Raw genomic sequence first — 15,662 nt, forward strand, 5'->3', positions numbered from 1 at the left:
CGGCCTCCCGAAGTGCTGGGATTACAGGCTGAGCCACCGCGCCCGGCCGATGAATTTATTTTCTAATACAAAAATCAAATTGAAAGCACATTCAGGTCAGGTGTGGTGGCTCACGCCTATAATCACAGCACTTTGGGAGGTCAAGGTGGATGGATTACTGGAGGTCAGGAGTTCAAGACAAGCCTGGCCCACATGGTGAAACTGCGTCTCTACTAAAAATACAAAATTAGCTGGGTGTGGCGGTACATGCCTGCAATCCCAGCTACTTGGGAGGCTGAGGCAGGAGAATCGATTGAACCTGGGAGGCGGAGGTTGTGGTAAGCCGAGATCATACCACTGCACTCCAGCCTAGGCAAAAAGAGCAAAACTCTATCTCAAAAAAAGGAAGCAAGCACATTCAGAATAAACATGGAAAGAGTGATTTTTAATCAATTAAAATTCACTTCCAACTTATTGTATTTCTTCTGGACTACTGAGGAAATAGGGTCCCATACAATTACAGTCACCCATTTGGCTTATCTTTAAGAAAACTCTAGGCTGAGCGCGGTGGCTCACGTCTGTAATCCCAGCACTTCGGGAAGCCAAGGCGGGTGCATCACGAGGTCAGGAGATCGAGACCATCCTGGCCAACATGATGAAACCCCGTCTCTACTAAAAATACAAAAATTAGCCGGGTGTGGTGGCACGTGCCTGTAATCCCAGCTACTCAGGAGGCTGAGGCAGAAGAATCACTTGAACCCGGGAGGCAGAGGTTGTAGTGAGCCAAGATCATGCCACTGCACTCTAGCCTAGGCAAGAGAGCGAGACTCCGTCTCAAAAAAAAAAAGAAAAAAAAAAAGAAAGAAAGAAAACTGTGCTGCCTCAAAACAAGATCTAGTGGCGACCACAACATAAATTACTGTATCTCATGGATAACTCAAAATGCAGACACTGTACAATAACTGATACAACAGCCTACTTCAAATGCAGACATCTGTATAATTATAGAGTTTAGAACTTTAAAACATAGCAAAACATATCTGTAGGGCTACTTGTATGACTATTCAGTGTTGTGTAAACCATTTGAAAATTGTTCATATTTGGCCATGCTTAATCCAATATTTACCAAAGAGTCAAATGACTAACTCTATGTTTTCACTGATGCATCCCAACAACAGCTGTACCTCATGATTTGATCCTTAAAACCAAAAGAAAACAACAACTACCAAGTTGAACAACATATTCAGAATAAAAAGTATTGAGAGTATTTGGACAGTGTATTTTGTTTTGTCCATGGTAAAAGTAAATTTCACATTCACATGGCACTTATGATTTCAAAAATTTGAGTATAAAATAAAATGATTCCTGTAAAATATGCAAAAAACAAAAGCCTTATTGGGTACAATAGGCAGTTGTTTTTATTCATATTTTATAAGTAAAGAAAGTTAGGGCTGGACGCAGTGGCTCACGCCTGTAATCCCAGCACTTTGGGAGGCCGAGGCGGGTGGATCACCTGAGGTCAGAAGTTCGAGACTAGCCTGACCAATATGATGAAACCTCGTCTCTACTAAAAATACAAAAATTAGTCAGGTGTGGTGGCATGTGCCTGTAATCCCAGCTACTTCGGAGGCTGAGGCAGGAGAATCGCTTGAACCCAGGAGGCGGAGGCTGCGGTGAGCTGAGACGGCACCATTGCACTCCAGCCTGGGCAACAAGAGTGAAACTATGTCCCAAAAAAAAAAAAAAAAAAAAGGTAGGCAGAAAGCAGCTAAGTGCTTTGTCCAGAATCACAAACAGGGTCAATTAGGTCTTAGAACTCAAGGGTTGTCATTTTCTCAGTGTGGCTTAGCAAGAAATAAAAGTAGCTATTAATAGCTGGGCATCTCCCACTTGACCCAGGATATGAACTCAACTTCCAAGTCACTTAGAAAGAGTCTACCTTTTTCAAAGACAGGATGGTTTTCTAAGGTAGCATAACATATCTTCCTAATGAAGGAGTCCTTTTTCCCCTCTTGGGAAGTTGAAAAGAAATTTTAAAAATCTTTTTTGTTGAGACAGGGTCTTTCTCTGTTACTCAGGGTGGACTGCAGTGGTGTGAACTCAGCTCACCAAAGCCTTGACCTACCAGGCTCAAGCGATCCTCCCACCTCCGCCTCCCATGTAGCAGGGACTACAAGCATGTTGCACCATGCCCAGCTAATTTTTTATAGAGACAAGGTCTTAGTATGTCGCCCGGGCTGGTCTCAAACTCCTGGGCTCAAGTAATCCTCCCACCTTGGCCTCCCAAAGTGCTAGAATTACAGGCATGAGCCACCATGCCTGACCCAAAAATTTTTTTAAAGGAGGGAACTATTCTATCTCATAGTCTGCATAAGATGAATCTCCAGCTCCAAAGTTTGAGTTTTGTGTTCACTTTTTAATTTTACTTTTAATTTCATGAGGATGGGAGGCTAAGATGAAGCCTACCCAATTTTTTAGCCACCCTCAAAACCAGAGACTGACAGGTATGAACAGGGGATTAAGTGTGGCTAATTCACACCACTGGTTGACTTACAGCCCAAACAAGGGAGTAGGGGCAGGGGGTCAAAAAGTGAGAAGTAAATGAAGGAGAGGAGTAAATGAAGAGGTACAAAAAAGCAGGTATAAAGAGAAACAAAACTGCAAATCCCTAGCAATGCAATTGAGTACAGCCTTTATCAAAACTGGGCAGTTTCTGTGAGTCAATGGGAAGCTTTCCATAAAGGCACACACCAGTTCTTGTTCCACTTATGTGCAAACTCCACGAGCAGGAGGAGCTGGATGCCTATGAAGAGGAAGCCTCCGACGGCTCCCACATAGCGCCAGGCTGCAAAAGACCATGAAGAACACAATGAGGCAACCTTTCGTTGTATTTCGCTCAAAAGAGAATAACCACAGCTAATTTTTACTAGGTAAGTGTACCTAACACATTCAATTCCCACACGACCATATAAGATATGTATTACAAGTTTCACTCACTTTACGGAAGAGAAAAATCGAGAATCTATGTAGGTTGACAACATCTCTGTCAATAAATGGTATAGCTGGGATCTGAACACAGGCAGTCTGACCCTGAAATATCCAAGCTTATCCTCCACACTACATCTGCCAGGTACCCTAACAGATGCCCTCATTCATAAAATCCACAATGACCCACAACTTAAAAGCTAACACATACTGCCAGAAAAATCAAAGGTTCAAATTTCATTGGGTAAAAAGTCAACAATGACCAGTAAGGAAACAAGGGTCAGACAGGGGACGGACAAGGACTCAGCTCGACTTCTGGCTCTGCCACAAAGATGGCAGGGCCATCTTTTAACCTTGAATAAGTCACATCACATGGGTTCCAGTTTGTCTATAAAAATCACTGAGCTGGGGCTGGGCACGGTGGCTCATGCCTGCAATCCTAGCACTTTGGGAGGCTGAGGCAAGCGGATCACTTGAGGTCAGGAGCCGGAAACCAGCCTGGCCTACATGGTGAAACCCCGAGTCAACTAAAAAATAAATAAATAAAATAAAATAAAATAAAATAAAATAAAATAAAATAAAATAAAATAAAATTAGCCAGGCATAGTGGCTGTTGCCTATAATCCTATCTACTCAGGAGGCTGAGGCAGGAGAACCGCTTGAACCCGTGAGGTGGAGGTGGCAGTGAGCTGAGATTGCACCACTGCACTCAGCCTGGGTGACAGAGCGAGACTTGGTCTAAAAAAAAAAAAAAAAAGACATTTCTTGGCTGGGTGCAGTGGCAGATCATAAGGTCAGGAGTTCGAGACCAGACTGGCCAATATGGTGAAACCCCGTCTCTACTAAAAATACAAAAATCAGCCAGGCATGGTGGTACGTGCCTGTAGTCCCAGCTACTCGGGAGGCTGAGGCAGAAGAACTGCTTGAACCCAGGAGGCAGAGGCTGCAGTGAGGTGAGATCGCGCCACTGCACTCTAACCTGGGCAACAGAGCAAGACTCCATCTCAAAAAAAGAAAAAAGACTGAGCTAAACCAGAGGGTTTCTAAGTTTCTTCTCTCTCCAAATATACATTCTAATACATAAAAGGATCTCTGTAGAGAATTTTAAAACTTTTAACAGTATTTTAGGTAAAAGCAAGACTCAGGGAGTATATGAAAAACAACTAGCCAGGCCCTGATACATAACTATATGAAGGATTATGACTGTTCCTTATAAACTGACACAATCTAAATGCTTAGTTTAGTTTGTTTTTGAGACAAAGTCTCACTCTGTCACCCAGGCTGGAGTACAGTGGTGCAATCTCGGCTCACTGCAACCTCTGCCTCCCAGGTTCAAGCAATTCTCATGTCTCAGCCTCCAGAGTAGCCGGGATTACAGGCACACACCACCATGCCCGGCTAATTTTTATATTTTTTAGTACAGATGAGGTTTCACCATGTTGGCCAGGCAGGTCTCGAACTCCTGGCCTCAAGTGATCCACCCGCCTCAGCCTCCCAAAGTGCTGGGTGTGAGCTGCCACATCTGGCCTAAATGTTAATACTTTACTTAGGAAAGTGAATCCATTTGGGTTGAACAAAATGCTCTGAACCACTGAAATTCAGGTTTTTTCCTCAGCTCATATGAAAAAGGACCCCCTGTTTCAGCTATGATTAAAGGCTTCATATTAATGAATTAAGGCAGGTTCTAACAATAAAGAATATAATTCAATGCTACAGATCTTGACATAAGGTAAGTTTAAAAACAGACTGAAAGATGCTTTTCCTGTCCCACTATCGCTGCAGCAGACGTTTAGCTGTTGACAGCCCTGTGCTCCCTGTTTCTGGGTTTTCTGTGCAGTGCTTGGAAAGAACAAGGTCTCCCAGGCCAGCAGAGTACGGAAGTCCTCTTACACCCTGCCTGGAAGTGGCATGCGGTAGTGAGAAGAGGGGAGGTAGATAGGCAATGGCGGAAAAAGTATGGGCAGGTAAGTCAGGAATTTCTTTTGAAGCCAAAAGAAAAATCATTAATTCAAACTATCAAAGGTACTTTGGACTGCACTTCTGAGCAATTTGACAAAATGGGTAAAAACAAAACAAACAGGTACCCAAAATACCCCATTAGTACCGTTCAGAAAGGTGTCCTGATCTGGAATGAAGAAAGCTCCTGAGCACATGGCTCCCAACAGCAGAAGTTTAAAGAACCAAAAGCTAGAAGGGGGGAGGGGGGAAAAAAGAGGAAATGTATTTAAGTGACATTCAAGGACAAAGGACCTCTTAGAAGGTAAAGCATGTCAATCCATGATTCTGCCATTGGCCAACTTTCTGTCCTAATCGAGGGAAAGTAATTAGGTGACTTGAAGAATGCTTTTTCCCATAATTAGACTCAGTGCAGCCTCCAATTGTGCAAAACACCATTTTATTGCATGGGTGGAAATGACCTGGGGGAAGGTCTTGGAACAAGAAATAAACTCTTTGTCTTGAGTAAATTTCACATCACGGTACCAGAGTAAATTTCACATCAGGGTACCAGGTGTTACAAGTAAGATTCTAGCTTTCAGGCAACCATGTGGGTAAGTATCAGTTCCACCTTCCCCTAAATCGACAATTTCAACTAGCAGTCACAGTGTCTGGTGGACAGACGCGATCCTGGAATACTGTCCTGAACATAAGAAAGGAGAAAGAAATCCCCAAGAAGACTGAAAGACTTACCCATTGTGAATATGAGCTCTACAACTTTTGCTGTTGTTGATTTTCAAGGTCAGTAGACAGAAGATAAAGAAGAAACAAGCCATTCCAAAACAGACTCTATACACGGCAGAATATCCCACCAGCTTCTCACAGGTGTCACCAGCTTTAATGCCTTTACACATATCTTCAAAAAAAGGAATCTGAGGAGAAAGTTTAGAAAAGTCTTCTGTTACAACTGAGTGACAGGGGGACTGTCATGGAGTGTTCATGCAGCCGACCACAACATCCACTGTGGAAATGAATCATGTGCATAAAGAAACAGACTGAGGATCTATCTTCTAAACAGAGATTTTTCTAATTTTCTCTAATCTTTTTTAAAGATACAGTGATCATAAAGTAATATTCAGCCTTCATTTGCCCCAAATGACTTCCGAAAGCCAACATCAGATTTCACAAAAATTACCTTTTTTTAAACCCCCTCCTAGACAAGGTCTCTTGCTCTGTTGCCCAGCCTAGAGTGTAGTGGCAGTCACAACTCACTGCAGCCTCAATCTTCCGGGCTCAGGTAATCCTCCTGCCTCAGCCTCCCAAGTAGCTGGGACTACAGGCATGTGACACCATGCCCAGCTAATTTTTGTATTTTTTTTTTTTTTGTAGAGATGGGGTTTCATCACGTTGCCCAGACTGGTCTTCAACTCCTGAGCTCCAACAATCCACCTGTCTTGGCATTCCAAAGTGCTGGGATTATAATAGGTATGAACCACTGCACCTGGCCAAAAATCCCATTTCAATACATGGGTATATTTTTGTTGATATGTATACATATACAGAAATAAAAAATCAGAGACTTCTTTTACTATCCACCCAGAATGTCACTCCCCTCCCTCAGAAGAGTAAACAATTCGGTGGGTAGAGTATTTGTAGGAATTCACATAGATAAATGTATGTGTATACACATATACAACACACCCACATATACATACACAACACACATACATACACTCATATCATACTATACATATAATAAATATATTAAAACAGCTTTTTAAAATAAAAGACTGTGCGTAATGTTCTGCAATATTTTTTCTCAATTAACAATAAGCCGGGCCAGGTGCGGTGGCTCGTGCCTGTAATCCCAGCACTTTGGGAGGCCGAGGTGGGTGGATCCCCTGAGGCCAGGAGTTCGAGACCAGCCTGGCCAACATGGTGAAACCCCATCTCTACTAAAAATACAACAATTAGCCTGGCATGGTGGTGTGTGCCTATAATCCCAGCTACTAGAGAGGCTGAAGCAGAAGAACTGCCTGAACCCCAGAGGCAGAAGTTGCAGTGAGCCAAGATCGTGCTACTACACTCTAGCCTGGACAACAGAGCAAGACTCCATCTCAAAAAAGAAAAGAGAACAAAAATAAACAATAAGCCATGAAGAGTCTTTCTCTATTAATATACAAAATCCCATCACATTCTTTTTCATCACTATCTTTTATAGTAGAAAGGCTAGTTCAAAATCAATAACCATTCTCACACTGATCTTATTTTTTTGTTGGGGAGTGTTTTTAAATTTTATTTTCTTACTTGGTTTTTATTATCACAAACACTAATTCAATAAATACTGCTGTTCATGCCTCATTGCACCTGTGCCATTATTTATGTAGGACAGACACTTGAGCTAGAAATGGAATTAGTGGGTCAAGCAATCAGGTTGAATGTCCCTTATCCAAAATGCTTGGGACCAGAAGTGTTTCGGAATTTGGAATATTTACACTATACTACTGGCTAAGGTTCCCTAACCCAACAAATCCAAAATGCTCTAGTGAGCCTTGCCTTTGAGCATCATGTTGGCACTTTAAAAAGCTTCAAATTTTAGAGTATTTCACATTTCAGATGTTTGGATTAGGAATATTCAACCCGTATCTACATTTTTAAACTTCAAGATAACAGTTAAGTCGTACTTTCAAAGGCTGTACCAATTTACATCCTACCAGTAATATATGAGATTGCACATTGCCCAACTGGGACATCTAATTTAAAGGCAAAAACCCACTATCCTGTTTTAATGTACATCTTCCTTATTACTAGTGAGATTCAGCATCTTTCCTCAAGTTTATGGCCATCTGTTTTTTTTTCTCTGAATTGGCTATTAATTGGGTATTTTCTTGATCCACTGGAGCTCTTTATTAATGGGTCTTCATCTTCTGACAAATGTTGACAATAGTTTATTCTAGCCAAATTAGAAGGCTTCAATGTGAACTCATCACTTTCATTATCAGAATAATCAAAATCTTACACAATGAACAAGCAGCACATTCCTAGGAATGTCATAAAATAAGGATTTGGTCAGTCATAAAAAACTTGCTTCTTATCAACATCAAAGTTGAACACTCTTCTGAACAGAAAATAAGTTAAATCACATTATAACTATTATTCATAAGAAAAATAAAGTATCACAGAGAAAAAAATAGCACACAACTGAAGGTAAAAGTAAAGTGTGATAAAGAAGAGAATTTACAGTTCCTTCTCCAGAAAAGATACTGAAGAAACAGTAATATCTATGGCTATCAGGATTTCCATAAAGAAACGTCAACCCAAATGAGAGACTGAGGCAAGAGTCTCAATGGGGAATAATTAAGCCAGAGCTTGAGAGGCTGCTGAGAAACACACAAGTCACAGAATCCTCTGTGGTCATGCTCCCAAAGAGGTTGCAGAAGGCTCAGTATTTACCCATTTCTTTAAAGGGGAGAAGGCATGCAGGAAAAGAGGGGCAGGTGGTGAGGCAAACGCGACATTCTCCTTAGATTTTAACTAGTGCCCAGTGAACTCCGCTATACAAGAGATATGATAAACATTCAAAAAGGGAGTAAAGAGTTAATTATGTAGTCTCAGGATAGGCAGATAAATGACTGCTCTCCTGTCTTTGTTCTGCACCTGGGAAGAAGAACTTGTAATGGGCAATGTCTGTGAAATGTAACAGACTGCAATTCCATGGACAGGGAGCTAGACTTAGGTCATAGACCTAAAGTTACAGCTGACATGTCCTTTTCTATGGGAAGATACACATCTTGAAGGGTTTAGGGGCCAGCAGAGAATTTACTTATGAGCAATTTGAGGGCAGTCATCTGGGATGCACGAGGCCTTTTGTCTTCTCCAGGGGTCTGGCTAATGCACAGCACTTTGACATAAGGTTGGGAAGTCACAGCTATCTGTCAAGCAGGGAGGCAAAGTGCGAGGGGACAGCAGCAGTGTCACCTGTCTCTCCAGTCTTAAGTTTCCCTTTGGCAAAAAGAGTTTGGGCAGTCCTGAGAGGGTTTATTTTCCTTTATACAAACAAACAAAGAGTTCCATTTTCTCCCCACTCCTTTTTTTTTTTTTTGAGACAGGGTCTCACTCTGTTGCCCAGGCTGGAGTGCAGTGACGTGATCTTGGCTTACTACAACCTTCGCCTCCAGGGCTCAAGTCATTCTCTTACCTCAGCCTCCTGAGTAGCTAGGACTACAGGCATGCACCACCAACCTCAGCTAATTTTTTATTTTTTATTTTTTGTAGAGATGGTGTTTCACCATGTTGACCAGACTGGTCTCTAACTCCTAAACTCAAGCAATCCACCTGCCTCAGCCACCCAAAGTGCTGGGATTACAGGTGTGAGCCACTATACCTGGACAGCTCCATTTTCATGAAGACATGTGAAAGACTTCATGAGGAAATAGCCAACATTTTGTTTTCAGCAAATTCCTAAAAAACTGTACATTTTTTATGACTTTTTTTATGCCATTTTGTCACAACAGAGACAAGATGTTTGTCTTGATAAATAAAGACTGCGTCCAACCAGATAAGTAGATAAACAAGCACAGTCTTCAACTATCAGTCCTCACTGGAGGACTCTGTGGCCATAAAAAGGGTAGGTACCATTGTAACTAGTGACAAGCACCTGGCATCTGCCCCTGAAGGCTATGCCCACATCAAAGACTTTCTTACACGACCAACCAGATTGACCAGCCCAGACCAGGAAATTCTTTTTTTCTTTGTTGCTCTCCCTGGACTAGTTCATTAACCCTTTCCCTATTCCCTTTCTCTTAATGTCAAATGTTATTTTGTTTGTTGTGCAATGTTTAATCAGTAACATTTATATATTGACAGAGTATACGATTGTGTAAGGTTTGCAATACTGACTGGCTGGTGCAGAGGCTGGAACCTGTGTGCCTACAGATCTAACGAGTGGATGAGAAGTACTAAGAAGAATTCTTCCCTCCCTGGAACTCCACATAGCTGGTGGCTTTTGTAATTGAAATAGCATCAATAAAAGTCCAACACTGTGGAAAGACACAAATGTTCGTGGACCTGGTTACCTCTGACCTTGGCGTCACTCACAAAAACCAAGATATGCCACCCTAAAATATTCTTCTTTGCATATTTCAAGCTCATTATTCTGAAAAGCTACAGACACAGGAGTAGCTCTGCAAAGCTGCTGTTTTATACAAAAAATTTACATCTATAGAGGAAATCTACATTAGCAAAGTGTATCAGATGTTTATTCACCATACATTTCTTCCCCTCACCTTCCCATTACGTGTTGCCAGCAACTCTGAGGCCCCAAGCCCCTATTCCTCTCTGTAGCTCAAGATGCTATAAGCTTCTATCATTTGACCTTTTTTTTTTTTTTTTAATTGAGACAGAGTCTCACTCGGTTGCCCAGGCTGGAGTGCAGTGGCACAATCTCACCTCACTGCAACCTCTGCCTCCCAGGTTCAAGTGATTCTCCTGCCTCAGCCTCCTGAGTAGCTGGGATTACAGGCACTCGCCACCACGCCTGGCTAATTTTTTGTATTTTTAGTAGAGATGGGGTTTCGCCATGTTGGCTAGGCTGGTCTTGAAATCCTGGCCTCAAATGATCTGCCCACCTCGGCCTCCCAAAGTCCTGGGATTACAGGTGTGAGTCACCATGCTCAGCCTATCTGACCCTTTTAAAATTGCTTTTCTCCTGTAATTGGTCTTATGTTAATTTAATTTGCTTCCCAGAGAAAGAACCTAGAAGAGTGGAAGGGAGCCATTTTTCCCTTCCCTACAAAGGCAAGGTCTTGCTGGGAAGGGCCAGGTGGATGCCAGGCTTAGCAGTCGGGCTCCCATCCTATAAGCAAGGGGAAAAGCACTACTGAAGCTAGAACATCTTTGGCTACAAAGTGGAAGAACACGGTGAAAGGGTACAGACTTGAGGCAAGGGGACAAGTCTGAAGGCCATTGGGAACAGGTGAAGAAGGTAACCCCAGGCAGAGAAACCAGAGATTCTGCAGGTAGAGCTCACAATTGGCAGGACAGCATAGATGACAAGAATCACGAATGAAGTAGAAGAATCAGATAAAGCTCTTTTGTTTTCTTCTTTTTTTTTTATGGCATTGCTGTTTGGGGTGGAGGGAGGAGTACACTGGGCAGGGGACAGAGAGCAGAAGTGAAGAACAGAACAGAAGTTTGCTCTTAAGGTATCACCAAGGGGCATCCCAGCGAGAACAGTCTGGTCTGGAAATTGCTTTAGAATAGCAATTGGGGCTGGATACAGGAAGCACCCGCAGGCGGGTAAGAAGTCAGTCACACAGGTACTTTCTGGAGGAACCTGAATTTTTAGCTGTGTTTAAACATGAGTGACCAAACAGCATGGTTAAATTTTTCAGGTGCTGAAATACGGTAGGGGACACACACAAATGAATGTTTCAGAGTCTAACCCAAAACAAAATTACACCTGTATGAGTAGTGCCAGTAATGAGGAGGTAATATTGCTTTGCATCTGTAAAAACTACATCCATGTAGAAGCCATGCTACCTCATTCATTAGGCTGTTTCATTTACACAGGATTTATTGCTCTAAAACATTCATTAAATTATTTTTTGCCCACCTTCTCTCTTCCACTCCATCAGCAAATCTAAATCCTGAACCACATCTCCCCCATAACACATGCACGTTAGCTCCTCTTCCATCTACACCAGCCCATCTTTCACCTTTAGACCTTCTCTACCTCCCTACCTCTCTTTTTTCTTCCTCCAAAATTCATTTCAAGGAGAATGCTAACAGCAGCAGGCTGAGCCATCGTCCCCAACAAATCCCTCCCTTGTTTGTTTACTCCAGAATCTAGCCCTTTAAGGCTCATCAAAGGGTGAGTACATTGGCACTGTATATTCATCAAAAGCAGGTAAACAACCCCCTGCTCCAAATCCTAACCAAGACCTCCTTTATGTTCTGTGGGTGACTTAGCACATTTAGTTTTCCGTATGTGGTGAGTATTTTTGGGCAAAGAACCTCCAAGGTGAACAAGCTAGCAGGATTCTGGCAAGGGGAATTTGCTCCGATTAAATATTTGCTGTTCCAAAGTCCATCCCAGTATTGGAAAAAGAAAAAATACATCACATACAAATTCCACACCACAGGGTGAAGGGGACGTGCCTGCTAAGGGTGTTACCTCTTAAGTCTGGCTCTGGGCACCCAAGGACAGGGCACTTAAGCGAGGCTCACATATTGTATGTTGTTTCTTTCTTTCTTCCTTCCTTTCTTTCTTTTTTTTTTGAGGCAGAGTCTTGCTCTGTTGCCCAGGCTAGAGTACAATGGCACAATCTCAGTTCACTGCAACCTCCGCCTCCCAGGTTCAAGTGATTCTCCTGCCTCAGCCTCCCAAGTAGCTGGGATTACAGGCACACACCACTATGCCCAGCTAATTTTTGTATTTTTAGGAGATGGGGTTTCATCATGTTGGCCAGGCTGGTCTCGAACTCCTAACCTCAGGTGATCTGCCTGCCTCAGCCTCCCAAAGTACAAGGATTACAGGCGTGAGCCACCGCGCCCAGCCTGTATGTTGTTTCTATACAGATCCCTGAGAGCAAGGCGTTTCCTTTCAATCCTCAAAGCAACCAAACTCAAAACCACAAACTATCAAGTAAGAATAAATAGCTCCTAAGACTTCCAATCCTAACTCCATTGCTAACTTGAGCTAGCTACACACATGTACACCCTGAGCCTCAAGTGCTATCTGTAAAATGAAACAATACTGACACCCATTTCACGGACTTGCCTGAGAATGACATCAGATAATGCCTGTGAAGTGCTTATCACAGTTCCTAACCCATAGTAGTCATTAAGTTAGCTTCTTTAATTCTAAAGCACTATTATATTATATAAAAAGAATTTCAGGGAAGAGACTCAGGTACATTACACGATCCACAAACTAATGCATTCCAATTTAAACAAGATGGGAAACTGAACATCTTAGAACCCAGTAGATGCTCTATTCACATTACCAAAGGATCTACTAACTTTGGATTGAAAGATTAACTTTCTTTAAAAAAAAAAAAAAACAAACAACAAAAAGATAGCATTTCACTCTTATCGCCCAGGCTAGAGTGCAGCGGTGCAATCTCAGCTCACTGCAACCTTTGCCTCCCGGGTTCAAGTGATTCTCCTGCCTCAGCCTCCCGAGTAGCTGGAATTACAGGCGCCTGCCCCCACGCCTGGCTAACTTCTTGTATTTTCAGTAGGTATGGGGTTTCACTATGTTGGCCAGGCTGATCTCGAACTCCCGACCTCAGGTGATCCACCCACTTCGGACCTCCAAAGTGTTGGGATTATAGGCATGAGCCACCACACTCGGCCTGTCAATAACCGTGCTCGGCCTGTCAATAAGGTGAATCTTTCTTGGTACATTTATATTAGAACTGAGGTCCAAAAAATAGCACTCGCTACTTGTCCTTCAGAGACCTAGCCATCATCCAGAAGAAAGCATTCTGATCTCACAAATTAGGAAAAACATTTCCAAAACATGAAAACAAGTAATAAACTCAACAAGATGCAAGCGAGAAGAAAATTCACGTAATTCTGTTTACACAGGAGAGATGCTAGCTATGTCCCTGAAACAACTTCAATCCCAGGCAAATAAACAACAAAAAAGCTACAGGAAGACCTACAGGTCTAATTGGCCAGGGGCCCAGATGCTATAAACATAGAAAACATGTATAAGTTTTGGGAGTTTTGGGAGTGGCTTCTTAAGAAATGGAGAGGAAGTAGATGAAAGTTGTAGTTGTGTAATAGTGTTACTTGAAATTAGAAAATGCAATATTGCCAGGCACGGTGGCTCACGCCCGTAATCCCAACACTTTGGGAGGCCGAGGTGGGCAGATCACGAGGTCAGGAGATCGAGACCATCCTGGCTAACACGGTGAAACACTGTCTCTACTAAAAGTACAAAAAAATTAGCCGGGCTTGGCAGTGGGCGCCTGTAGTCCCAGCTACTTGGGAGGCTGAGGCAGGAGAATGGCGTGAAGCTAGGAGGCAGAGCTTGCAGTGAGCCGAGATCACACCACTGTACTCCAGCCTGGGCGACAGAGCGAGACTCGGTTAATATTAGGCCAGGCACGGTGGCTCACGCCTGTAATCCCAGCATTTGAGCAGGTCAAGGTACGCAGACTGCCTGAGGTTCGAGACCAGCCTGGCTAACATGGTGAAACCCCATCTCTACTAAAAATACAAAAAGTAGCCTGGCGTGGTGGCACACGCCTGTAGTCCCAACTACTCTTGAGGCTGAGACAGGAGAATAGCTTGAGCCCAGGAGGAAGAGGTTGCAGTGAGCTGAGATTGAGCCACTGCACTCCAGCTTGGGCGACAGAGCAAGACTCCGTCTCAAAAAAAAAAAAAGAAAGAAAGAAAAAAGAAAATGCAATATTAGCAAAGCTAATTATTCTTACATTTAATTATATTAATATCAAATTTCAAAGAAAGCTTTGGGCAGTTCAGCATGAGGGATAAATGAAGTTCATAAAAACTAGAAGAACTAGATTTGCAAGTTCTGCTTAATATCCCTCACTTGAAAATGCATTTCAGAACCTAGAACGTCTCCCAGTCTGCATCTCCCAGTCTGCCTCTCCCTTTTCTGATATTCCATTCATCTTCAAACTTTCCAGAACAGTTTGTGTTTCTCCATGAAGTACTTCCAGGGCCCACGACACTGATGACTTCCTGTGATTGGCCAGTGGACAACAGCCATGAAATGGGGAACACTAAAATTAGCTTCCCTCTTTCCTTACGCAGCCTCTTGGCAACCAAGGCTCATTTCTCAGTAAGTGATTGCCTTTGAGGCCCTTTGGGGGATCTGGGGCTATTTAATACACAATAACAACAACCAGTACTGGCTTCTCTTTTCTTTGGGTTATGTGAGCATTTTAATAGAAAATCTACATTGTATCATTATTAAAAGCCAAAAGAGGAATGAAAATTAATCTCAAAAAGCATGCAAAGACTGAGACTGCGAGTTCACAGCTCTTCCTCCACCATGAATATTTTGTCAGGATCAGAGATTCATAGAGAGGATTAAGCAGCCAGAAAGCAACTCTAAGCAAACTGTTAAACAACAAGCTCCAAAGGAGACAACTCACAGAAGACGAATGACTATGGGAAGAAGGCTCCTCCACAGATGCAGAACAGGATTCAACTCATTTCAATCTCCATGGAGAGAATTAGGGAAAATTGAAGGCAGAAGGCTGGGCGCAGTGGCTCATGCCCATAATCCCAGCACTTCGGGAGGCTGAGGCAGGCAGATCACCTGAGGTCGGGAATTCGAAACCAGCCTGACCAACATAGAGAAACCCCATCTCTACTAAAAAAACACAAAATTAGCTGGGCGTGGTGGTGCATGCCTGCAAACCCAGCTACTCGGGAGGCTGAGGCAGGAGAATCGCTTGAACCCGGGAGGTGGAGGTCATGGTGAGCCAAGATCACACCATTGCACTCCAGCCTGAGCAACAAGAGCGAAAACTCCGTCTCAAAACAAACAAACAAAAAAAACTACAGGCAGACGGTGCAGACAAGAACCACACCCGTTACTGATTATGAAAGAAAAACAATTTTCCCAGAGAAAAGTTTTGTAGCTCTTCAAAGAGGCAGCAGCAGTGGGGGTTGGGGGCTGCAGAATGGATACAGGTCTGCTTCCTGATTTGATGTGGACTATAAGAAAGGTCGAATAACCCAGGCCTAGGAACTTGTTTTTAGGTTGGCAGGCCAATCAT

At 42.9% G+C, this 15,662-nt stretch overlaps 1 protein-coding gene across 1 annotated transcript in view; it reads right to left on the reverse strand.

Moving 5' to 3' along the window:
* The window catches only part of SERINC5 (serine incorporator 5), a 123,963-nt gene that overhangs the window by 41,001 nt on the left and 67,300 nt on the right, over positions 1-15,662 (reverse strand). Inside the window, exons 3-5 of the mRNA XM_017870917.1 lie at positions 5,653-5,831; positions 5,069-5,151; positions 2,731-2,824 (exon numbers count right to left, since the gene is read on the reverse strand). Coding sequence (XP_017726406.1) covers positions 2,731-2,824; positions 5,069-5,151; positions 5,653-5,831 — 356 coding nt within the window. The remainder of the gene's footprint in view (positions 1-2,730; positions 2,825-5,068; positions 5,152-5,652; positions 5,832-15,662) is intronic.

Source organism: Rhinopithecus bieti, unplaced genomic scaffold (assembly GCF_001698545.2).
Source record: "Rhinopithecus bieti isolate Rb0 unplaced genomic scaffold, ASM169854v2 scaffold_5216, whole genome shotgun sequence".
Classification (NCBI taxonomy): Eukaryota; Metazoa; Chordata; class Mammalia; order Primates; family Cercopithecidae; genus Rhinopithecus; species Rhinopithecus bieti.